General features: G+C 32.1%; 1 protein-coding gene across 3 annotated transcripts; it reads right to left on the reverse strand.

The window, feature by feature from the left end:
• Window positions 1-342: 342 nt before the first annotated feature.
• Window positions 343-20,180, reverse strand: LOC148619823 (FAD-dependent oxidoreductase domain-containing protein 2-like). 3 transcript variants are annotated; one of them, XM_088580148.1, is made up of 11 exons: window positions 20,061-20,180; window positions 14,899-15,091; window positions 14,258-14,441; window positions 11,905-12,033; window positions 10,776-10,906; window positions 10,153-10,273; window positions 3,117-3,353; window positions 2,302-2,456; window positions 1,765-1,936; window positions 1,312-1,556; window positions 343-665 (listed from the first exon to the last, which is right to left on the reverse strand). In XM_088580148.1, the coding sequence occupies exons 2-11, from the start codon at window positions 15,053-15,055 to the stop codon at window positions 430-432; spliced, it is 1,767 nt and encodes a 588-aa protein (XP_088436274.1). In that variant the 5' UTR covers window positions 15,056-15,091; window positions 20,061-20,180; the 3' UTR covers window positions 343-429. The 3 variants fall into 3 exon arrangements, with proteins under 3 accessions (XP_088436274.1, XP_088436275.1, XP_088436273.1); XM_088580149.1 differs by lacking the exon at window positions 20,061-20,180 and adding an exon at window positions 16,686-17,041 and having other exon boundaries at window positions 1,318-1,556; XM_088580147.1 differs by lacking the exon at window positions 20,061-20,180 and adding an exon at window positions 16,686-17,037.
• Between the last annotated feature and the right edge of the window lie 6,856 nt (window positions 20,181-27,036).

The following is a 27,036-nucleotide window of genomic DNA, read 5'->3' on the forward strand; positions in this document are numbered from 1 at the left end:
ACCGGTACAACTGGTCCATGCTCCCAGTTTTTAGTTGAGTCCGAGTTGCTCATTTGCTTTTGTTACTATGTATGTATGATTTTTGCTGCTTTATGTTCTTTTTTGTGTATGTCTGTTTTCCATGTCTAGTATTTGTCCCTGGATTAAATTCTTTTGATTATCGCTATAATATTGGTTCCTTGATTACTATTGCAAACAGCCGTCACTTTACAAAAAAACAACACATTTTACGTCATATGAGTAATAGATAAAACCAGGCGTTAATTTTGATTCATTTCATTGAAATGTTTTCTCCTCTTAAACATAGCCAAGCATTGATAGAAAGTCCAATGAAAGAAGTGCTGTGTTAAGCGCTAATTTATTAGCATAAAATGTTGTAAATATACCAGGTTACACAGCATGAACGAGATCAATATTTTAGAATTTAAGTCAGGAAGATTCTAAATAGCTAAGACACGATAAAGGCACTGTTTGTTTTGACAATGTAAATGCTAAACAATTAGTATCTGTATATTGGTCAAGAGATTGTGAAACACAATGCTGAAAGAAGGCTTTCAGGTGCTGAACATGGGTTTCATTGTGATGCCAGTTGGTATGGAAATCCTCAACTAAGTGTAAGAGTCTGTCTGGGCGTGGTAGAGATCTTTCAGAGTTACCATCAAGGTCTAAAACACAATAAAGTGGTTTTAACATAACTTTAAGTGTATTTAAGGAAAGTTATAGTAAAAATAAACACTTGAATTCACATATTCAAGACTGAGCAATTCGTGCATCTAACTTTAGTGAATGCTTACATATCGCTCCGGAAACATTACTGAATACTTCCCGACATTGCCTTTGATCTACTTCATCTGACATTTTCGTCATCAGCTAGGGTAGTCACTAAGGACGCTTTTAAATTGCTACAAGTTTTGAAATTTGATCTGTTGGATTTTTATATGAATAACAGCTATGGCAAATGCCTTCGGACGGGCGTTTAATAATTGCTCATATTTTGTCAAATTTTTGAAAGGCCTTCAGTGGTTGTCACAGCAAGTCTTTTAGTTTAAAAGCAAATACTACATAAATGCCATTGTAGTTTGTTCTACTCTTTCCGTGTTTTACCCTTCGTTTGTCTCTTGATAAATCACACAATCGGTTATAATTGTTAGTACATTCGTATTTCAGTTTAATTTAAAAATATGTCAAATGTTTTCACTGTATTCAAGCCATTGGTGGTAGCATTCAATGACTTATACGTCTTAAAAGATGGATGCTTGCTGAAATAAAGCTCAGAGCTATTCGGTTCAAAGATAATAATATATTACTTACACTTACGAGTTGGTGACTGTTTGTAAAAATAAAGCACGGGATGTAAGAAGTTGGATAAATGTGCATATCTCGCTTCTGTTGCAGCTCTATCTTCTCTAAATACATCCTCAGTAGGTCCATGGTAATCCTCACCGTACTCAAGGGCGACAACTATCATACTTGTATTGGATGTAGATATTCCTGATATGGGTTCAAAATCTTTAATCAAATTCAGTGGGAACTCTTCTATGTACTGGAAGGTGTTCCTGCAAATTAATTAGAAGTATTCGAATTGATGTAAGCATTTTTTCAAAAAATCAAATAATTATTTTGAACATTTGAAAGAAAATGAATAAATATGAACACTAATTCCAAATTTGATACTACACAAGGACTTATGCATATAGGATTTGAAATAGAAGAAAGAACCAAGCACCAAAGTCATAAAAATGTATATCTGTGAACGAATATTACCTTATCCTTGACAGTAAAATAACGTCAACCAGCTGTCCGAACATTTGATAAATTCCGGATGCTTCGTTGACCCTTTTAATTGTGACGGGAAGGAGTTGAGAAACAGTGTGTGTTACTGACGGCCATTGCTCTTTGTGATATCGCCATGACAAGATACTATGTAAGGCACGAGCTAAAAAATACCAAGTGACGTGATTTCAAAATAGAATCGTTGTACATAATCCAGCATAGATTTGATTTAAATTTACAGATATGAATTTAGAGCTTGCTCTTGTAGATCATCCAAAAAGTTTACAAAACATCTACCACTACTGAACAAACTCATTAAAATTTGGTATTGCGGCTTAATATAAATGGCAAATTTGTTTGCTGTCCGATTTCGTCTCTCTGTACGAGTTTGAGAGTATACTAAGCATGAAAACGACTGCAACATCATGTTAATTCTATTGTAATATTCATTAATCTTACATTAGCCGACTGGTTATTATTTGTTCATATCATGAGAAATTAACATTCAAATAATGAAATATCACAAACCTGTATACCTAAATCCATGAATAAAACCCCCTGCCGACCTTCTGTGATCCAGTGAGTGTGTAGCAGTTCCAACAAGGTACATTCCGGGTAGGTCTACAGATTGATAGTCCGGAGTAATTTCAGGATATTTTCTTTTGTACCTTCTTCTTATCTGACTTCAAATAAATACTTTTATATTAAGAACAAAGAAAGAAAGGAATGAGTCTTTTGTATTTTTTTATTTATCGACAATAATCAACAGCCCTTTTCACAAAAAAAAAAAAAAAAAAATCATAAGTGTAAAATTAGTCGTAAGTTATGACTTCATTAAAGATCAAAGTAGTGTTACGTCATAACTTACGATTGATTTCACATTTTTTTATGAAATAGACCGCAGGTTTTTCATTATTTAAACATAATTCATTCCGTTTCTGTCAATTATCATTGAAATGGTAACGAATGGTACCACAGTATCACAATTAATGTATGTAACAATTTGATTAAAAGTACTTTCAACTTTTAACACCAATTATTTTCATGCAAACTAGAAACTGTTAAGGCTCAATAATAAATAAAAAAAACATGTCTCTAGCAAAACGTATCCTTGCAAAATCGTATATTGAAAAAACAAACCCATTGCAAGTTTTTTTGCCATACGTATAATTAATCATTATGACTGCATTAGAACAGTATGTGAATAGGACATTTAAAAAATGGCGGAGAAGACCTTTGGTTTGTATTAATATTTTTGTTACGCAAACCAATTCATGAAATGGTTTAAAATTATCTACCAACCTGTTAAAATAGTATATAAAATATAATGACGTTATCCTTACGCGTTAAAAATAGATGTATCAAACTGAAATCCAAGACATCGGATGATCAAATCATAAGGTTTCTGTAAAGGGTCATTTTCTATCTGCTGCCAGACTGTGCCGTCAGCTTCTTCATTGTCTGCCAGGTATAATCCGTCCCTAGTCCGAACTATCTTGTAGTCTTCTATACTACCCACCTCCAGAAAGCCGTCTAAAGATTTAAGTTGATAGGTGTCTAGAATCTCATTGTTCACAGCCCTAAAACATAGGTAGGGAAACTGTTCAAGTTATTTTTTTTACTGGGACGGAGGATTTAGGATTCTATTTTATTATATAATGTCAGTTTCGATAACATAAACAAATTCGGTACATACATGTCGCATTTCTAGATAGGAATGCTTACCACATACTTACGGACATTGACGCAAGCGGATCAGGCATAAGTTCCATAATCGCGGTAAACAATGCTTATACCGTAGACCATTATAGCTTTATATGAAGTTAGGCTTTTCAAATCAGATAATAAACCAATTGATGCTCTATCAGAGAAAAGAACCATTTGCTATCTATGAAGAAAAATAAATTAAGAAACAATTAACAACAGTCGAAATGCTAAGTTTAAGTTGTTGGAAAAATCCATATTAGGGTTACGAAAATTTTTTACCACTAATTTATTAAATTCAAGCGAAAACAGTCCAAATTCGATTGTTGTGTTGAAGACCGATAGTCAGCAATACAACAACGCATTTTGTTGGCATATTTTTATAACGAATTTACACGTATACAACATACCGTCAAAATGATGAGAAATTGGATCCACAGATACGGGGATGGTATCAGTAGGAAGTGGTTGAATGGCCTTGGAAGGTATTAAGTGGTGTTTGTTATGTACGATAGTAAAGCTTTTTACAACAGGCCGATGGTGCATATGAACGAAATTTTATATTTTTCCGTATATTTTTCCTTAGGATGCCTGTAAGCTGTGACCAAAGATCTGCTTTGGTTAATTTTATTGCCATCGTGAAATATGGAAAGAAGGTTAAATAACCGATTTGGGATCATCAGGTTTTTTTTTGGTAAAACATTAAGCAATGCTATTTATTTTTTTGCAAAACTTTTATATTATTTATAAAATCAGTAATTGCATGTTTATGTTGATTTGGTTAACATTACGTTGACTTATTAAGGTCTTTCCCATTTCAATGGGAAGACCTTGTATTTCTTCCGATTATTATTATTCTTTTTTTCTCTGCCGCCCAATTTCTCCGCTTCTCATTAAATCATATCGCGACAAGATTTTGACAATCTTTTGCAATCTGAGATAAGACTTTGGAATTCACCCCGAGAGACGTGATCATTTGTCGTTCCAGAGTTATCTGCTCCGTAGCGGAAAAACTAATTTTGGGAAAGTTTCTTAAACCGTTCTAGATACACACAAAACGAAAGATTCATATTGTTCAGAAACAAGGGGCAGTACTATTTGACAAGGTTTCGTAAAGATTTGAGGTTTCCCTGAGATTTCGCGACTTATAATTCGGTTGGTCATCTAACTTTAAAACCGTAAGTTGTAGAGACTTGGGACCTTCATTTTTGATCTTTGATGATATGTTGTATGTTTAAAAATGTCAAGATCAAAGGTAAAAGTTCTGTTTGAAATTTGACCTTGGCCTTGTTATGGGATGGACTCCGAAACCGTTACAGATAGAAGAAAATGATGGACACATAAAATGTGTATCTAAATAAGATCTACATTTGGTATGAGAAACCTAAACGTTTTGATGTTATCGCCCCAAAACAGGTATTTTGGTGAAGTTTTGCAGATGTTTTACTATAAATGACAAAAATGTTCAGAATAACTAGCTCTACAAGAAAAGTATAGGTGTCCATTCAACATTTTCAAAATTGTAAGAGCTATGGCCCAAAAACTAATTTTTAATGCTATTTTGATAGAATCGGTCAATTTTTCAATTGATTTCAATAAAAGTACCTCCAAACTATATATATTCTTGAACAGGAGCATCAATGCTACCTAAAAATACCAAGGTCAAAGGTCAAAGGTCATTTGTTTAAATGGTAAAAAACTGGGTCAAAAATGTTTTTTTGAAATTGACAGAAAAAATTGTTTATTACAACACAGTTACTACAGAATTCATCTTTCTTATAAGAATCAGAACTATTTTGCAAATTTAATGATTGTCAAAAACCTCGCCTTTTAAAATATACACAAAAAATAAATACTGTCGATCGAGCAGTCTCTACAGGCTAGAACACAATAAGCCATTAGCCGTGAGGCAAAGGTCATTTCTCATGAACATGATTGTTGTCAGTAGAGAACTGGTGGGAAAGATCTTACAATTGTTCTGGAACAATTGACCTTTTAATAGTAAAATAGTATTTATGATAAGTAGTAAAAATCACAATTTTGTCTCTCTAAAATAGACATTTTTTAAAGATTTTTTTACACCGTTGTAAATGTATTTTGAACCTTGGTGAACCAAACACCTGTCTAAACCCAATCTGATTAAAATCAGCTGTTTTGATACTCTACACTGCCATACGCTCCCCGTGTAACGCATTATAACAGCTGAATTTAATCAGATTTGTCTAAACCGAACCAATTTTAAAGTCCAAAGTCCAAAGAAGGGCTTGGTTTAGACAGGTTTTACTGTACAATAATGGCTAATTTTGCGAGTACATTTAAATACATTATTTTAGTATTTAAACACATTGGACAGAGATAAATTCATATTGAAGCATGTAGGTAATAACAATGGTGTTTCTAAGCCTGAATTTGTAAACGGTTTTTCCGATATTTTACTGATGACTGACAACCTGACTGACCACATACGTGATAAGCATGTGTTACAGTAGTTATATTTACATGAAAGTGTTTTAAATATTTCACTACTGTTAAAGATATTGAAATTTATTACTGTTGCTCACAACACAAAACGGCAATAGACATTATCAAATGAAAATTTCTGATACTGAACTGTTTTCGTGTTTAAATATTTCTTTGTTGCAAATGATGTAAAAGTGGAAAGTGGAATCTGAATTTGCAAATGTTCATTAATTATTTTCAGAAATGATACAGGGTTTATCTTGTTAGTTCGATAAAGCGTAAATCATCTCTAGATTATGAATGTAAATACTGTAATAAGACAATACGTATAAATTCAAAGTTTGGAATATAATCCATCAATGACCGATTGCTTTTAACGTAAAATTGCTGCATTAGTTACATAATTAAAACTCCGGAAATGATTTGGCAAGTACAGCAATCGAAGAGTTAAGACAAATAGAAGGTAAAAATTTAGATAAATTAAAGGTTATCGTGAATTTTTTTCCCTAAATACCAAAGTACCAATCATATTAGTACTGCAAATGGTGATATGCTGTACATGTGCTACAAGAAGTAACCTTTCAACAGAAGCATCAGAATCAAATACAAAGGAAGATATAAACACAAGACTTTAATTAAATGTATTGCTAAACGTTATTGTTATCAACCGATTTAACGTTTTTGTCTATAGATTATAATAATATATATTTGAATGAATGAATTTATCGCTTCTAGCGTAGCAAATTTGCCAACAACATTTAATTCCAATCTCCACAACTATCAAAATGGACACAAAGCAGAGAAAGGGAATTGGCAGTCGAAATATCGACCAAATAATACCACAGCGTCAATAATAGGACAATTCTGATTTATCCAAACCCAAGTACATGACCTAACGAAAACATTAACAACCTAAAATGAATACAAGCAACGGACTACTAAAAGTATTCAACAACGTCATGGTCTTTATATGTGGCTCTTCAGCTCGTTGACCTTTCATGCAGAATAATATGTTTTTGAATCAAAAAATCATATTGATTTATTCCACTCAGAAAGGATTTCGACTTAGATTTCTCCTTCTTTTTTTCTTGCATTTTCTCTATTTGTGACACTGAAAATTCAATAAATGATCAATTTCTGTCTGATAACAAGTCCATCTTCAGTTTCTATTCTATGCAAGATTTTATCGCTGTTACGAATAATTGTTAATTATTATGAAATATAAAAAGGCCGTCATAAATATTTAACAGAAAAATATTTCTTACAACTTCGTGCCCAAATGGATCATTTCTTTTAATAACAGCATTGATGGTTTGTTAATGGCAAATTATTTCAGAATTGTTCTATAATTATTCCATGAAAAGCCATTTACATCTTGTTTTGTAAATTGAATATTGATCATGTCATCATATTTACTGTGATGTAACTTGTTTTGATCTCTCCGTGATTTCTCTAATTACAAACTTGATAATTGATGTCTATCTAAGGTCACTGGTTATTTTCATTGGTAACAGTCAAATATTTAAGAATCTTGCAATTACTAATAAATGGTTATAATTGCATTTGAAATCGAGTCAATGAATGATTAGTAAAATATTTCTTTCCTTTAAATAGTTTATTATAAGCTTCTATGAAAATATCTCAAATAATTTCTTAATTTTTGACCGATTCATGCTCGAATACCTGCAGCTGCTTATGTTATGCTTAATCGCATGTAAAGATAAAATTTTAATAAGGGAATAAACAAACATTTATTTTTTTTTCTATTTTTATACTCTTGGATATGCCTGACTTGTCAGCTCCAATTATGACACACCTTTTTGTCTAACATACTTCTACATACAAAACGTATTTTCTAAACATACATTCATAGTATATCGAACAATCCTTGTTAGGACATAAAACATGTCCACGTTATACGTCCACCAAAGATGTTGCCAGATAACCGGACATTTTTAAATGCGGGGAAAACAATTCTACCATTTGCCCCTTATATGTCCTTCACCTTTGACCTTTGGTCTTAACGTGCAGTAAGTAGCTTGCAAACTTACAATAAGTGCTTTGGAGTTCTACACTGATTTACATGAACAACACCAAACTACACCTTAAAAAAAATTGCAATACGCAGTCTATATTTGATAATAAATGTATTTTATATAATGATTATTTTTATTTTGAACATATTACGGTAAAAGTTTAAGGGAAAAAATGTATACGTAGTCAATTTGGATAAATTTTATATATTATCTTAATTAATCAAATAATACTGAAACCATTAAGTTATAGGACACAACAAGCCAGAATTTTCTTACATGTATATTTTTTTATAACAGTATATTTCTAAATTGGAAAAAAACGGTAGTAATATTTTGGGATATAAATTCACATGATTACCTGTAATGTTCGTTTTCTTTAAAAGACAACTCATAATGTCATAAAATACATGGATTTTTATAAAGACAACACAACACTTGCATAATACGTAGATTTTATCCACATTTGATAAAATTAGGAAATAATGATGATAATTGAATTTATGTTAGACATTTAAGGAGGTAGACCTAGGGTATAGGACAAAACTCTTACAAATCATTAGAGAACGTTTGTTTAAAGCATTTTACATAAACTTACCCTACCATGCTCCCAGTTTTTAGTGGAGTAGCTTATTTGTTTTTGATACTTTTTATGTATGATTTTACTTACTTTATGTTCTTTGTTGTGTATGTCTGTTTTCCATGTCTGGTCTTTGTCCCTGGATTATATTCTTTTGATTACCGCTATAACCTTGGTTCCCTTGATTACTCTTTGATTACCGCTGGAGACAATCAGTTAAAATGATTGGGAATATAAAAAGCACATAATGTCTTTTATTTTGCATGATACTTGTTTTGTCGCACTTTCACTGAAAATAGCAGGAAACAGATATTCTAACAATCTACATGTACATGCAAACAAACATATTCAGTTTTAAGTATCAGGAGGAAATTTATTTATTTATTTAAAAGACAGGAGAGACTGGTGACAAGTCGCACAAAGAATGTATTATCTTTTTAAAAATGTATTTCATATAATTTCGTTTCATATTGGATTAGCAAATATGCACTTGTGTGAGTTGTGCGAGTTGTGGGAATTTTTGTGTAAAATTGATAAGCTTAAAAACAGATCTGTTGATTTGGAATCAATTTTGAATAAAGTTTAATGTCACATAAGTAGTCTCATCGCTATTAAACGACTGTGTTGTGCCGCGCCAAACGTGACATACTTATTCAGACGAAGAAGTATGTCACGTGATAATAGAGCTTCACTACAGTAATTACTTAAAATTCGCATAAAATTGAAATGATTATACGCGTAATTAGTATATACAGATATTTTGCAATCTCGAAAAACAGTTATGAAAAAGAAAGGGATGTACATGTGAATAAGAAAAACCGCAAAATAATGATAAAAAAAATAATAAAATAAAATAAAAATAAAAATAATTCATTAAGAATAGTTGAAAAACTTAAAATTGCAAGATGTTGACTTGGAACGAGACAGCACTGTAAAACCCTTAAAACGTACTGTAAAACTACTAACAGAGGACACTTTATGTTAATTATTTATTTTCTACTGGTCATGTGTATGCTTTCTTTCCTTATTATTGACAAAAGGTATATATAGAACGCCAAACTCAGTGATTAGATGTTAGACGCATCGAAACGAGTATAGGAAATACACATAAAACTTATATGTCGTCATATTACTTATAGTGTGATTTAGAAGAATTGTCATCGTTCATTTACCAAGGATTTGATTACTTTGTTCTGGGCCTTCAAGAGCTTAATGAGTAATCAGGGGAACCACGATTCTAGTAGAAATCAATAGAATGCTATCCAGGGACAAAGTCCAGACACGAATAAAACACACACACACACACAGAGAGAGAGAGAGAGAGAGAGAGAGAGACTTGGATTTGAATACCTTTTGGTGATCTCTTAGAGACTTTACTATTTTGTGTTAAGATTATAGTCTGGTACATTTGTTACATTTCATCATATCCGTTCCTTTTTTCTGACGCAGTCGGTATAATTTCGCGTTTTACCCTTTGACCTTAAAGATGTTTTTCTATGGAAACGCAAGTCACCTGATCGCATATCAGTTTCCCGATTGTCCAAATACTGATAAATTAGTGGCGTTCGAAAAAAAAAACTATATAGTACTTGTTTTATTTACCTAATATCACCAACATAATGGGTCTCCCAGGCCAAACGGATTCGGTGACGTCCTATCATATGTACATAGCTTGTCTTGTCATATATAGCCTGGGCTGTCTCAAAAGCAGAATTGCCACGGCCTATCAAGATAGAAACAGTCATGTTTGACGTGTTTTATTTGTTTGAATTTCCAATACATATTTAAGCAATACGTAAACAAAAAATAAATGAATGAGTAATCAAGGGAAACACGATTCTACTTGATTGAAATCAAAAGAATGTAATCCTTGGACCAAGACCAGAAAGAAAAACAATACAGACACAACAAAGAACATACAATAACCAAAATTATACGTACAAAGCAATAAAAGTACATGAGCAACTCGGACTCCACTAAAAATTTTGAGCATGTACCACTTGAAATTAGATTGTTTCGCTTTTCTAGTTTCTAACATGCAGTGCATATTTTCTTTTCTTTTATGCTACAGATATTAATGTCACTCACCCAATTTCTTCGATCGTTTATTCGATAACACATTTTTAAAAAAATACATTTATGTCACGTCCGTGTCTACAACAGATTTTGTTTACTCATAAGCAGTCAATGACAAAAGACACACTTTGACATATAACTATATTTACCCAAAATAAGAACAGACTTTCCCTCGTAGTCCGAACCATTAGTGGAGATGCTCTCGTAACCATCTGTAAGTTCAATACCTAATACATTTGGTATTTTTGGTACTGATAAACCTGTTCCTACAATTAAGACGCTGAAAAATATATAATATATATACAGGAATTGTAATTATAATAGAGGAACAAGTTATTTATTTAATAAATACATTTGTAATAATTTTTTTTATTTCATCGTAAGACGTATTAAAATTTTGAATCAAAGATAGACTATGCATTATCAAACCATATGTAAATAGATCAGAATTTAATGCATAAAATATGGACTTTTTTTAAGACTTTGGAATATATGTTGTTTAACCAAATTCAAGAAATTGCCGAATTTGACTTAAATGGAATTCAACCTATATGATCTAAAATGGTAATCTTTACACAGATTGTGTGATTTCTATTTGTGATTCAAAGACTTAGGCAACCTAAAAACGTATGGATCAAATATGAACTAAATTTGTAGGCAGTTTCATATGTCGACCATTCCTAAAATGGTGTAGTCATCTCATAATTGATTTTTTTCGCCGTGTCATAGTTTTCCTTTTCTCTATCGCCTACCCTGGACGTGATATTTTATGAGAAATCCGACTTGATTTTATAGAAAAACAGAGAACGCTTACCCTATCTGTGCACCTGGTCCATGCTCCCAGTTTTTAGTGGAGTCCAGGTTGTACATTTACTTTCCTTTCTTTGCGCGTGCTATTTTGGTTATGTTATGTTCGTTGAACTGTGTGTTTTTATTCACTGTCTAGTCATTATTCTTGGAATATTGATTTTCGCTCGAGTTTCGGTTAAGGAATGCAAGAAAATGCGAAGTTTTGTCAAAATTCCTAAATAGTGTTTTGTCAAACGGGTGCTTTATTTTGACATATATGTTTCCAATGTAGAAAATCAAAATTTCAATCGTAAGCTGCCAATCTACAAAACAAGATATTTTACTGTGACATTCACAAAATTCAATCTTAGATTTCTTTTATAAATATAAAATCAGTGACATTAAATCACAAGTAATTGGAATTCAGCGCAGGTGACTGCTAAGGAAGAACGGCTACAAAAGATTGTGCTTTATATGTAATTAACTAACTTGCAATGGTGCGTATCGTTGAACTGGTCCTGGAGGTCGAACCATTTACTAGATATTTTCTTAACACTTTTTATGTCTGTGTTATACTTGATATTAAGGTTGTAGAATTTTGCATAAGCATTGATATACCTAAAAAATAAAATTACAGTAACAAATTAAAGGAAATGGTAGAAAGTTTGTACCGGCTTTTAATGATATTTAAGTACTTTTCCGTCTAAGGATCGGGTAAAATGTGTACAAGCTATGGCACATGAAGGAAAAACACAGAGATTTTATTGCAATGTTAAAATATTTATGCCTTGTAATCTCCATAAATAATCATCAAAATGGTTGTAAAGTTTGCATTTATAAGGTATTGATAGGTCAAATTTAGTTGAAATGCACTATGTACCAAATGGCGGGGAAATTTTCCTGCAGTTTTTCCCTATAATACGAATAAAATATCTACGTCGCAGATGTTCCAGGATGAACTTAAATAGCTTTTTGATTATAAACTAGATGTATATTTGAAGCAAAAAGACCAAATTGTTAAAAATAATGTGCCACCCATTGCCTAATTCCTAATAATTGCCTAAATTCCACAATAATCCATACAAACAACGTTTCATGGCTGCATCTGCAAAATGTACCACCAAACCTCTTTAAAAACTTTTAACTTCTATACTCACAACTGTCAAAGAGGGTCTACAGTCCTACCACAACACTTGTTACTCCCGTAGTGGTATTAATTCAATGTGGATCCTGAAAAATTCGAAAGATCTTTTGGAAACAATTAGTTCAAGACGATTATCTGAATATAATAGCATTAAAACCTATGATTTTTGCAACACTGTATACTTCTATTCCCCATACTCAATCACAATCCCAACTTAAAACATTATACATCGTTGTTTCTCCAAAAAAGATGGTAAACCTAGATACAAATATATAGCTCTTGGTAGAGATTCCTCATACTTTGTAAGAAATAATTCAAAATCATCTTCCAAATATACAGAGAAAGATGTTTACAAAATGCTGGAATTTTTAATCGACAACATATTTGTCCAGTGTGGTGGACGTGTTTTTCAACAAACGGTCGGCATTCCAATGGGAACAAATTGTGCTCCTTTATTTGTTGACCTATTCCTTCACTCTTATGAGGCTGACTTTATAGCTGATCTGATCAGAAAGAACGAATATCGTTTGGCTAGATACTTCAATGTCAGTTTCCGCGATGTAAATGACGTATTATCTTTAAACAATAATAATTTCGGGGATTTGATACATTGCATCTACCCAAAAGGATACTACAGACACTGTGAAGTCAGCCTCATATCTTGACCTACACTTGATGGTAAAGGAAAACTATTGACCAAACTTTACGACAAACGTGATGACTTTTCATTCAGAATTGTCAATTTTCCTTTCATCTGTGTCAATATCCGTTCAGCACCTGCGTATGGAGTGTTCATATCACAACTCATCGCACTAGAACTCTAACAAATAGGCTTCTGGAATAGGGTTATATTGCTACAAGATTGAAGTCATCACTACAGAAGTTCTATGGTCGTCATCATGAACTCGTGGATCGTTATGGTATATCCATCTGCACCATGAAAACTGATTTATTCAACGGGTCATAGTTTTTTCCTTTCCTCGTTTGTCTACCCCGGACTTGACTTTTTATGAGCAACTCGGCGGGTGTTTCTAGAAAAGCAGAGGACGCTTACCCTACTGGTGCACCTGGTCCATGCTTCCAGTTTTTAGTCCAAGTTGCTCATTTGCTTTTGTTCCTTTGTATGTATGATTTTAGTTACTGTATGTTCTTTGTTGTGTATGTCTGTTTTCCATGTCTGGTCTTTGTCCCTGGATTACATTCTTTTGATTACCGCTATAACCTTGGTTCCCTTGATTACTCTTACACAGAATGGCACTTAAATAATAACAGCAAACATATTACTGAGTTCGGTAATAAGAAAAGCAGGTAGGACACATACAATGCACAGAATAACGTTTTAATGTCATTCTATTTTACTCTTCTAACCATTAACTACATATCATAAATCATTCCGCAAATGTTAATTATCACAAAACTCCTAAAACACCGAAGCTTCATACCTTTTAATGAACATCGCTGCTACAATGATGTAGCTCCTTTGACATACATGGTAGAACTTGTCGTTGCTGGCTTTGGTTTCCTATTTCGAGATTTTTAGTTTTTAGTAAGGTACTTCTTCTATATATATTTGCATTGGATAATGTCTTAAGAACATGATTCTTATGCTACAGTTTGGAGGTTACTTTTTGAATCATGTTTTAAACCACACCAAAATTGGTAATTATATATTTAACAGAGCAAAATCATGTATCTTACTGAATAAAGCTTTCCGCTGGTGGGAACATTTCTTTAGAGTATTCTTTGAACAGCATTTTGTCACTGTCTCCTAGTAACGAGTTCCAGTCATGGCGTAGATTGAATTCTTTGTTGGTACTTCCTGTATATCTCTTGTTTATACTGATCAATTTGCGGTGCCGTGGATATTTATCATAGAAACTACCTTAAAAGTGAAATATTTTTTTTAAATATGATATTTTGATTAAATGTAGTCATTAAATTTGTGAACCTTAAATTAATTTTAACTTTTGTTCTTTTCGTAAGACAATTGATTCGTAAGACAAGTGTGTTAAGACAAAAAAGAACAAGCTGTCTAAACCGAACCATGAAAAATCCGGAAACCTGTCTAAATCCGACATTGTCTAAATTCCTTTACATCATTTTAAATGTATTTTGAACCGCTGTAAACCGAAAACCTGCTTAAACCGAACAAATTTCAAAGGGGGTTCACTTAAGACAGGTTTTACTGCACGAGGTATAAATGTGTGTTCAAAAAGTATTTGTGGTAGTTTATTTCATTTCTTGATACAATGACCTTTATTCTAATATTTGTTCAAATATTCATAATAGTGCTCGTTTAGATTTCAAGTAATTTTTTTCAGAACATTTATCATACTTACCTGCATGTTCAGACCTTTCAAATATAATATAATCCCGTTTGGCTTTTTCAAGAAAATAACCAATTTGTACTCCTCCCGGTCCTGCTCCTATGATACAGTACTTGACAGAAAAAACTAATGGAACCAAACACAGGAACTGTGAAAGGTAGAGGAGCATCACCTTGGGAAAAACTTACCAGTTTTTATTTTTTACCTGCAATAAAAGCAAAGTAATGTTATTAATTCGATAACCTCCTCTCGAGGTAAATAAAAGACTTGTATTCTTTGATATTACATTGTTTTCTCTTGTGAAAAGTTGCATACTTTGTTCTTGAAAATTCACGATAATATAACATGTATTCAAAACATTGAACGTACATCGGCGGTTAGGTCATTTATAAGCAAACAGTATGCTGCAACATATACAACACGGATATTTGTACAAAAATCGCTTTTTCATTTTCATAGAAATAATCTGTCACAAGAATTCTTTTACTTTAACACTCGCAACTTTCATGCTAAAAAGAAAGTAATTTTTGAAATTCAAAACTCAGAATTTCGTGGTAAAAACAAAGCTTCATGTAATTAGAATCAAAGATAGCGAAAATATTTTAAAAGCACAGTAATCAATGCATTGAGAATAGTCGTTTGTTTCTGTACAAGAACTTCATTAACAACTATAAAGTAAGTGAAAAACACAGAAAACTTCCCTTTTTGTTCTTGTTAAGTAGCACTCCAGCTAAGAATCATGCAAAATTTAATACATGGTTGGAAAGCCTACAAATTTTTATTTTTTATATTTCGTTTAAAATGCTTTAGTGAACAGAAATTTACATTTGGTTTTTCATATAACCCGTGCTCATAGGAGATTGAAATTATATAGAATGCACTGTAGATTTCAAAATTAAGGGAGATAACTCTGAAAATGACACTCAAATACAAAATAATCTATTGGATTTTTAATTTTATTATCTCCTAAGAGCAGACAGATTTGAAGGAATAATTACACATTTCATTATATAGACCTATAAAACAACTTAATTACAAAAATGAAAATATGTAGCCTTTTTGTGGTGTATCACATTTTTCAGATTTTGCATGACTCTTACAAAGAAAGCTACTTAATATTTGACACAAATGTTCGCTAGATCGTTCGGCCATGCCGTACAGATAAGATCTGATCGTTAAAGAAATAAAATAGTTATAAACTTCACACCATACGTGTATGGTCTGGAATAATAACAATGTAATCGTAAACGAAATAGTGACATAATGCTGTAAATTAATTTTCAAAGTTTTAAACATAAAAAGTTCGGTAAATATTGGTACTCGAAGACCAATCTAAATGCTTTTGCTCTTACGAAAGTATATGTTTTTGTATTTTTGTATTTACAATAAACCAACAAAATTGTAGATGATACTCATGACTGCAAAAAAAGAATATCAATATTGGGTTAAGGCCACATCAGTGTAAAACCTAGAAAAAGGATTAATTAACTTTGGTGAAAACTTAGCAAAGACAGGCATCTAAATATACGGCATCATTTTATCTCAAGATGATAAATTAAACTCGTAAGATTGTTTCCTGGAAACAATAGTGGAAGTACGCTCTATAAGCAATTATCTTTAAGGATAATAAAATAAACATTTTTTTCTCTAAATATATCTTTTAAAAATTCACGTAGAAAAGAAAAAAGAAATGCTAAAAATTTAAGTGCAGCAGTCGACAAATTAAAAGTGTAAAAAAAGAGAAAATAATACAGTATTTATAAAAAAAGATATATATCTTCACAGTTATTAATACTAACCTTTAGGGAACTTATGTCCAAAAACTGTAATGTCCTGTTGTTAAGTTATATGACGGTAAGGACAAACATGAAAACTATAACCTCTAGTCTCTTACTTCATTTATTATTTACCAGATGCATTTCCCATCTGCGACACTCATTTCCGTTCGGTTTCGTAACCAGTTTTATGATGTATATTTAATTTGCCGAAGTACAACAAAAGCCGGATGCCAAATATTGTTTTCAATTAAATTAAGGTTAATATCATCAGGATATTGATTCCGAACTAATGGGATGTGCGAATATTGTTTTATTTGGAAGGAAAAAGTTGAACATATCCATACTATTAACAAATCTATCCTATTTTGCATTTTAATCCATTCTCAGCACTTATTCGATTTTATTCCTCTCTGAAAAAAAAACGTCTAGGACCAAATCGATTGAACTTTATTTCAATGATAAATATCTTTTTCAGGAAAAAAAAGCGACACTCAGAAAAACAGAATTGGTACTTGTCTTGGCATAATGCTTTTATAGAGACTGATAAATATATGTTTTGTAATGCTCAGACGAATCTTTACTGAGTATTTCAGGACGGGTTGTCTCCTTATTAAAGAATATAACTCTCCTTAATACGATTATTAAATTAGTTGTATAGGTGAAAAGACGTCAAGTGAATTCTAAATGGCATTTCTGATGACAATTTTTACTTGTGTCATGGCTCATAAATAATGGAGAATAGAAGACAGTATGTCTTTTGTGGCTTAATCCTTTGAATACAAAAAATTCATAAATCTACTTAATTAAAGTTTACTTATTTAGTTAATATTCGAACTCGGGTCTACCTTCTTAAACAGTCAGTTCTGGATTTTTGTTATAAAATGAAAACTAAATAAAATAATAAAACAAGTAAATACAAGTTTGAAAAATCAATAAATCATAATATTAAAAAAAAACGCTAGAGTTCTGTGATAGTTTGACATACACATAACGAAATTTTATAATGCTGTATATTTAAGTGGACATTATATTTGTAAGACATGATTTTTTGTGATGGCGTTTCAATGGTCACAAGGCATGCCAAAGAGCACCAAAGTTGCATCTCTATATACGTATCATTTTTTTACACTCCTTTTAAGCAATCTATGTCCAAAACGGGGTTTCTTGCACAGCAAATATATTTACTTTTTCAGAAGAACCTATATCTGTCTAATTATTATTTGGTTTATATTTGTATTTCTGTGTTTACTTTTAAAATCTTGCTTGTTGTTGATTTTGTTCGTCTGTTGTCTTTTTATGTGAATCCGGCGTCATTATATTCATTATTTTTAACCTATGCACCTCCGTTACTACTAATTCTTTTGAGATATCTCAGATGATGATAATTATCACATTATCTTGCAAAGAACTTCTTATCTTACAAGAATTTGTAAAATATAACACATACAAAATATTCCACACCAGGAATTTCAAAAAGTTGTGTTTTTAGAAAAGAACCAAACAGGTGCAACTGGCGTGGATTTCACAAAAAGTCGTAAGTGTAAAGTTGATCGTAAGTAATGACGTCACAACCAAAAATAGCTTTGTGACGTCATAACTTACGATTTCACACTAACGACTTTTTGCGAAATCGACGTCTGGTCCATTTATTTGGTGGATTCTGGGTTGTTCACTTCCTTGTGTTTTTATGTGTGTTATTTTGTTTATTTCATGTTCTTTATTGCGTGCGCCTATTTTTCTTGTCTAGTCGTTACCCTAATATTTTTTTATTCCCCTTTGAGTCCTTTCCCTTGATTTCCTCTTGTCATTTTGTAAAATTGGTCAAATATTACAAGTGGTAGCTCATGTCGATACAACTGAATCAATTTCTACTTTCATCTGAATTCGCTCTAATCGTGATGACCCTTGATTTCATATTTTTAATACTGACTTCATATATATTTTTCATATGGTTCGTTCTAGTTCGATTTTACTTACCGGAATTTCTGATCTAAAAGGTATTGAAATCTTAGGACCAATCTGCATCTAATTATTTACTTCCGGGACCGCAAAATGCTGTTTTCAATGCAAAGTCTTTTACTCATTGCTTAATACTTTTATCATGTAGAAATATATTTTTGTTTTTTTCCTATAATTATTTTCACAATGAAAGATGTTTTATTTTTATTAATGGACCCGATGCTCTGTAAATGACAAATTTCCGCGCATTTGAGTGGTAGATTTGGACCCTCGTGAAACCACGGAGTCACGTTACGAAAATTACATACCCTATTATGAAACAACTTCGTTATATTCCGTCATATAAATCCATATATCTAATGATAAAATCAATCTTTCGTGTAATGAAACAAAAAAAGAAAAAAAAAATGCTATTATGGAATAATTCACCAGAACCGAAAATATTGCCTTTGGATTAATAGTCAATCATTACTTTATTACACAGGAAATTGGTCTTTTATTACAACTATAAATTGAGAATCGGACATTAATGAGACATTTATAAATTGAAAGGCGTGTTTCCATATTTTGAGATTTCATCAAGTGAGGTACTTTATGTATATTTAATTATATTTTACTAAATAGGAAACATACTTTGTTGTCGGTCATTAGTTCGGACAATGAACTGTAAATAATGGGTTCTAACACTACTGTGTCTTCCAGTCCAGTATGTACTTTCATTTGACATGTGTTTTAGTTACTATATCAGCATTTATATTCAAAGGTTTGCCTTATTCTTAAAACAAGATGTTCATCTCTCATTCGGAATATTACCAAAAAAACAATCCTAAAAGTTGTATTAAGCCTGGATGTGAAATTTTGATACAGTAAAATTCAATTTAATGAAGCTGTAAAGGAAATTGCGATTATGACACTGCATCTGTAAAAGGATGTTGGAAATTGGATAACCGCGGTTGAAACTCAATATCTAAAGACAATCATTTTAGTGCAAGAGTCGATTTTTGTTCAAATCAGAGGAAAGTGAGAGGAAACAATGTAGCAATTGTGTCGGACCGGCTATCGTATTTTATATTAAAAAAAAAAACACTTATCTATCTTTCCACGTTATCGAAAGTAGCTATAGTGAATTTGTTTGATTGGCAATTGAACATATGAAGCACATAAGTTTTTTAATTGGCAATTCACAATTCATCAAAAGTTTTGCATTTTTCTACAAAATATTAAGACGAATTGGCCTTTATTGCTGAACCTTGCATTTATTCATGAGAATCATGTCCTTAAAAGTGTTTATTACAGCAGACAAGTATTGTATTTGTCACTCCTGAGTTTGGTAGTAAAATTCAAGCATTATACTTAGATCACGTGACTTAGATTATTTTTTTCTCGTATATTTTGGTTCTTATGGAAATTTATACATACACATATATATCTTCTTACCTGAATACTTTTAATGATTAAACATCTGCTCTAACCTAATTTAAGGACGGTTCAATCATTTTTTTCTCTTTGTTATTTATTCCATACGGTGGAATGAATAATCTGTAAAATCTGTTCAAACAAAACGCTTAAATTGTTACTAAAATACATCTTTACAAACTTTTACTACTTTTGTTTTGTTTATTAAACACTTCACCTTTCAAATACAAGATAAATATGAAATATTGCATGGTAAAGTACAAAACGTAATGCACACTTTCTTTCTTAAATGGTGTCACGAACAAAGAAAATGAGCAATGGGTTATAAATAGACTTTCACATGACACAGCACACACGTGAGTTCGAATATTTACTATGACTTTATTTGTGATATTAATTATGGCCTAAATAATAAGGCACAATTACGAACATTTGAAAAAAAGCACGACATTCCTATTTTTTTTTTATCAAAAACTTCTATCTGAACTATAAATACAAGTTTCACAATTCCAATACAAAACATTTGCAGTGCTTGATCAAGGAATTTCGAAAACAAAAAGCCCGCTAAAGTAATGTTCAGTTTTTTTTCTTTATAATCTACCACAATTTTTCGAGCACAAAGAGGACCCGACATACGGCTACTCTGACATTTTGTAGATACACCATGACTTGAATAAAAGATGGAATTAAGACCCCTTGAAACATTTATACTTATGAAAGGTTTGTAGTTTTTTTTCCAATTTCATTAAGTGTATTAACGATTGATGTCTGCTATTGTATTATGGTCGGCCTTACTCTTCAAACGTTTAACAATTCGCATGCTTTTAAAAACACAACTTCAAAACGACCGCGGATTGGTATATTGTTTTTGTTACATACTTCCCTTTTTATCAAAACTATTATTAATTTTGTAATTTTATTTAATATATATTTAATCATTTTTATAATTAATTTTTATTATTTATAAAAATGCGAGTATGTGTGTCATGACTAATTATCTGATAAATTGTATTTAAAAATGTCCATTAAATTATAAATTCTAAACGTTCATTCCGAAAGTTAAACATAATATGGCACGCACTTATTTATATAATAATGCGTTACTAAGCCTTAGCAAAGCCTTTTATCTGTCTATCGAATAAACATCGGACGAATGAGGAACAATGAGATAAGATAATACAAAAGTAAAAATAAATGACTAAAACGACATTTGAATGACTTCCATTACATAATACGTGTGCATTATCGAGTGTTAACTCTGTAATCAATGCGTAAATACACGACAACTGTGGATGGAATGTGTGTTTAACATGCCACATATTAATTTAATTTATAACATCTTTAGATACCATATGTCATAGAATGCAAGTTTCAGTAATAAACTTAATGACTTGTTTCGGTCTTTCATTCATTTTTGTTGCAATTGTTTGTATCATTTGGGAGATTACTCACTTACAATATGGCGTGTGCGGGACATGCTTACCTTTCGGGGGCACCTGATATCACTCCCGGTTTTGTGGGTGCTAGTGCTTTAGTTTTTGATGTGACATCTTGTTACTCTCATCTTCTCTTTTATGTGTAACCTTTTTTTCATTCGGTTCGCTTTATTGTGTATTCAGGTCGTCTCTCTTTCATGTGTTTACGTTTAGGCCATATTTTGGGATTTTGACGTATTTGAATCCTCCCACTGCGGGTGTTATTTTCAAGTTGAAATTTTAAGACATATTACTTTTAAAGCAAGGGCGGTTTGAATAATTAGAAAATATTTTGCTCTACCATTTAGGATATATTGTTAACACAAAGTCACCACAAGTCTGGAAGCACAGGACGTTATGTTTTCAGCGTAAATTGTTTTCATTGAACTGATTTTACATATTTAAGACGATTACAACCATATATGAAATATAAAACCTCCTTTTTGATATGTAAATGAACTGCCATATCATTACTTTTAGCATTCAAAATAAAGGTAATAAATGACCTAATAAACACATACTTTGACTGTATTGTATATTTGTAACCAAGGAAGGTAATACAAAGTCACCTTAACTTTCCAACTTTTATTTTTATTCGTATAAATCGTTTTACAAAAATACAGCAATGATGCAATACTTGTAGTTAACTTTGATGTATCCTAAATAAACGTACTAAACATTAACAACAGAAATAAAATAAATACACGTAGGTCATAATCCCTACCGCTTATCAAAGTCTTAATCGTTTTTGACATTCAACTCCTACTAGGTTTGTTTCACTTAAAGGTGTTGTGTAGTATATTCATTTTCATACGATGTGTATAACAAACATAAAAATATAAAAATAAGAATCCTGAAAATTGGCAAAAACCAAAACTTTTTTTGATAGAATTGGCTTCCTATTTCGATTTTTTTTATTGTTTGAAGTACTTCTTGTTGAAGGAATTGTTGTTTGATCGCAACTTTCTCACCTCGTATGGGGAATACGAAAAATACTATTCATATAAATATTGCAACTTTCAGTATCTGACTCCAATTAGCATGTAACAGAATGGTATTTAAGAATTTGATAAAAAAAAATGTCAATTGATAAGAAATAAGCTAATAGTTGATTATATCAAATACAAAATAAGAGTCATAATGGAAATATCGATATTCTATATACACGTGTTTCAAGGAGAAACATGAGAATCAAATACATAGGAAGATCGAAATAAGAAACTGATTATTGTTTACAATAGTTACTCAAAACCAAGACAATCGAAATGGGAAGCCAAATCAATCACCAGGAAGTTCTAATGATCCACCAGCAAAATTTGCTGCAAAATATTGAAGTATTATAAGGCCACTATAATTTGTAACATACCCATCTTATAATGGAATAAACATTGTAATATATGAATCATACAAAACATATTTTTAGCAATGATTAAGGTATTATAACATGAATTTATTCGGGGAATTTCAAAAGGGATTTTAGCATAGGTTGTTTATGATTTATTACAGTATTTTGTTTGCAAATTCTCTGATGATAAACAGTACGATCACCAATAAATCAAAAGATAGCTATTTTGAGACAAATTATATCGAGGAAAAGCCGGACACTCTTAGAACTTTTCAACATGTATTGAAAAATCAAAGGAGTGTAGAATTCAAATATAATACTAAGTGTATTGTCTGCATGTTACACCTAAAAATAGGATCCAAAATCACTGTCATTATCGTTTAAAAGAGTAATCAAGGGAACCATGGTTATAGCGGTAATCAAAAGAATGTAATCCAGGGACAAAGACCAGACATACACAACAAAGAACATAAAATAACTAAAATCATACATACAAAGTAACAAAAGTAAATGAGCAACTCGGACTCTACTAAAAACTGGGGGCATGGACAAGGTGCACCGGTAGGTCAGTTAAAATCATGTATTATTTTGCTATCATATATCGGGTGATGACGTCACTTTAAAAGAGTTTTTTCACAACCTTCACCTGGTATAAATAAGGCAATTACTTGAATCAGGAAAATTGGGAAATATATATATGCACCAAAATTAAACATGCACATTTTAACAGAAAACCGCCAAAATAACCCGACGTCATAATATACCAATGCACGGTACCATAAACGAATATGAAAAACTACTACGAGAAAAATCACTACGAGATTATTAAATATACGACATAAACGTCAGTTCAAACGGTTGTTCTACGTTTGCGCAAATTTACCATTCATTTGCGCAATATATCATTTCCGCCACTACATTTTCAATGATGTATGTACCAATTGCCCTAGTCCATATACATCATGACTTTCCTCCTTATTTTTCTGGGCTTGGAACCAGCAGGTTATTAACCTTGGGGGGGTTAGTCATTTTAATGTTCTTTGTGCGAAAACTTGTTGTTTTAAAACGATAAAACTATTTACAGACTGTGTTTCAAGGACTTACTCTCTTGATAGGTGGTTGGCATTTATAGCTGACAACAAAAACAAACTGTTATCTGGTGATTTCTCCTGAAGACAGTTTATTAAATTTTTCCTCAAGAATCTTTCTTTCTCTATTTTTTTCCTGATACGAACACCTTCATCACTAATGCTCCTCAGTTTTTTTTATATGATGTTAATTGTATTTTAGTATCAGTATCCATGAACAGAAACAGTGATGGGTGAGATTGGTAGAACTGTTCATTGTAGTGTGCATTGATGGCATCTGATCCATTGTTTGTTCGTCTGGTTTGTTGAAGGAATTTCAGCCCAAATAGTTGGTGGAAATAAGAGTAATCAAGAGAACCAATATTCTAGTGGAAATCAAAAGAATGTAATCCAGGGACAAAGACCAGATATAACAAACAGATACACACAACAAAGAACATAAAATAACCAAACAAGTACATAAAAAGTAACAAAAGTAAATGAGCAACTGGGACTCCACTAAAACTAGGAGCATGAACCGAATGCACCGATAGGGTAAGCGTCCACTGATTTTCTAGAAACACCCACCGAGTTGTTCATAAAAATTCCAGAGTAAACGAAAGAGGAAGGGAAAATCATCGCGTTTGTCGTATAGTTCAGTCAATTCTTTCCCTTTACCTTTGATCCATAAGTGTAGATTAAGATATGAGGCTGATTTCACAGTGCCTGTAGTAATCTTTATATCAAGTTCTTTGGGGTAGATGTAATCCCCGAAACTCGGATTGTTTAACGCTAATACGTTATCTATATAGCGGGAACTGAAATTAAAGGATCTAAATAAATGATCCTTCCTTTGGATCAGATCAGCTATAATGTCAGGCTATAAGGGTGAAAAAATAGTTAAGCAAGTAGAGGAGTACAATTTGTTGCCATTAGAATACCGATCGTTTGTTAAAAAAAAAACGCGTCCACCACACTGGGCAAGTATGTTGTCGATCACAATTCCAGCATTTTCAAAACATATTCTTCTGTATAGTTGGAAGATGATTTGTTATTATTTTTTACAAAGTATGAGGAATCTTTGCCAGGAACTACATATTTGTACATAAGTGTACTGTCTTTTTTGGAGTAACAACGATATATAATGGTTTTGAGGCAGGATTTCAATTAAGAATGGGGAATAGGAGTATAAAACGTTGAAAATTAATCATAGGTTTGAATGCTATTGTACTCTGATAATAATAATCCTAAAGTGAGGATTTGCAGAAGATTTTTCGAATTTAAGATCCGCATTGAATTAATACCAATACGGGAGTAACGAGTGTCGTGGTAGGACTTGAGACCCTCTTTGGCCACTACGAGTGTAGAAGTTTTGAAAGAGGTTTGGATGTACATTTTGCAGATCCGGACATATAGCGTTGGTTGTAAGGATTCTTGTGGAGTTTAGGAATCCAGTACATAGACGGTAGAGCACAATCATCGTTTTGGTAGAGAGACCAAAAAGAGGATAGCACTGAGTTATGGTTTTTCCCCATCTCTTCTTTGGAGAAATATTTGGACTCGTTGATCAACAGGCATGTCTGGCATTAAGTCTTCTGGGCATTCGGTTAGTAAAAATTGACGCAATTATATATGGATTAGCGCAAACGTATGATGCCCGTTAAAACTATTCCTCATATGTTTGACAGATATAACAGATGGTTAACTATTAAATCCTTATGTTTGAAAAGTAAAGAACGAAAGGGAAATCGGTGTAATCAGGATCAGAACGGTCATCAGAAAGATAATAATCCAGGAATAACGATTAGACCAAGAAAACAAGACAACATAGAATATTCAAAATAACACGCACAAAGAAACGAAATAAGCCGCCAAGATTATTGGGAATATAGAACAGGTGCACTGATAAGTTAGGCGACCTCTGATAAACTCAATAAATCAACGTATTTGTACAATTATAAATGACTGAAGGAGACCTTTGGTGAAGATCCCCCTCATATATATTCTTAAAAGACTATTACAGTAGCTATATATATATATTTATAGAAATCCACCATCTGAACACATTGAATGTGTTGCTTGCGTTTATTCCAATGAATCTCAATCTATGTAGCATATAGTGTGTTTTTGCATTATATAAACATACAGAAAATAAAGATTTGCTATTTTACATAAATTACATGTAGGGTGATCATATCACAACTCATACATTATGCCAGAGCTTGCCGAAACTATGCAGACTTTTTGTATCGCGCTAGACTTCTAACAAGTAGGCTTCTGGAACAGGGTTATATTGCTACAAGATTGAAGCCATCACTACAGAAGTTTTATGGTCGTCAACATGAACTCGTGTATCGTTACGGCGTATCCTTCTACCCCGCACTTTTTATGAGCAACTCAGCGGGTGTTTCTAGAAAAGCAGAGGACGCTTACCCTACCGGTGCACCTGGTCCATGCTCCCAGATTTTAGTGGAGTCCGAGTTGCTCATTTGCTTTTGTTACTTGTACGTGTTATTTTATTTACTTTATGTTCTTTGTTGTGCATGACTTTTTTTCATGTCTGGTCTTTGTCCCTGGATCACATTCTTTTGATTACCGCTAGAATTTTGGTTCCCTTGATTACTCTCTACTACTCCATTGTAAATAATTTCTTTGATACTTATATTTTTCATACATCTAGGTTTACCACACTATTTCTAGACGAACTGGTTTTACTACATTCTTTTCGGAGAAAAGAAAATGACAGCCTATGTAACTTTATCTTTTAGAAGAGAATAAACGCTATCATTAAGCTAAAGTAAATCGCAATAGTATTTCCAAGATCGATGAATTTGAAGGTGGTTTAAAAATAAAAATACAAGACACTTCAACTTGTTTGTATGAAGTGTACTCGTAACTTGGTCGTAGTACATGTAACAACCTACTATTCTTATATTAATTTAGAATTTCCTAATGGCATTGATGAAAACACCTTTTTTCACATCTATCTGCTACGTGGTCGATGAGCATCAGTTCTTGTGAATCACCAAAATTTCCAAGATTCGTAAAACTACATGTAACACAAATCCTTACAAATGAAGCCACTTTTATGACTGACTTGCGAGTGCTTT

The sequence above is a fragment of the Perna viridis genome, chromosome 4, assembly GCF_037379345.1.
Source record: "Perna viridis isolate PV_CMFRI_1.1 ecotype Kerala chromosome 4, ASM3737934v1, whole genome shotgun sequence".
NCBI classification, from domain to species: domain Eukaryota; kingdom Metazoa; phylum Mollusca; class Bivalvia; order Mytilida; family Mytilidae; genus Perna; species Perna viridis.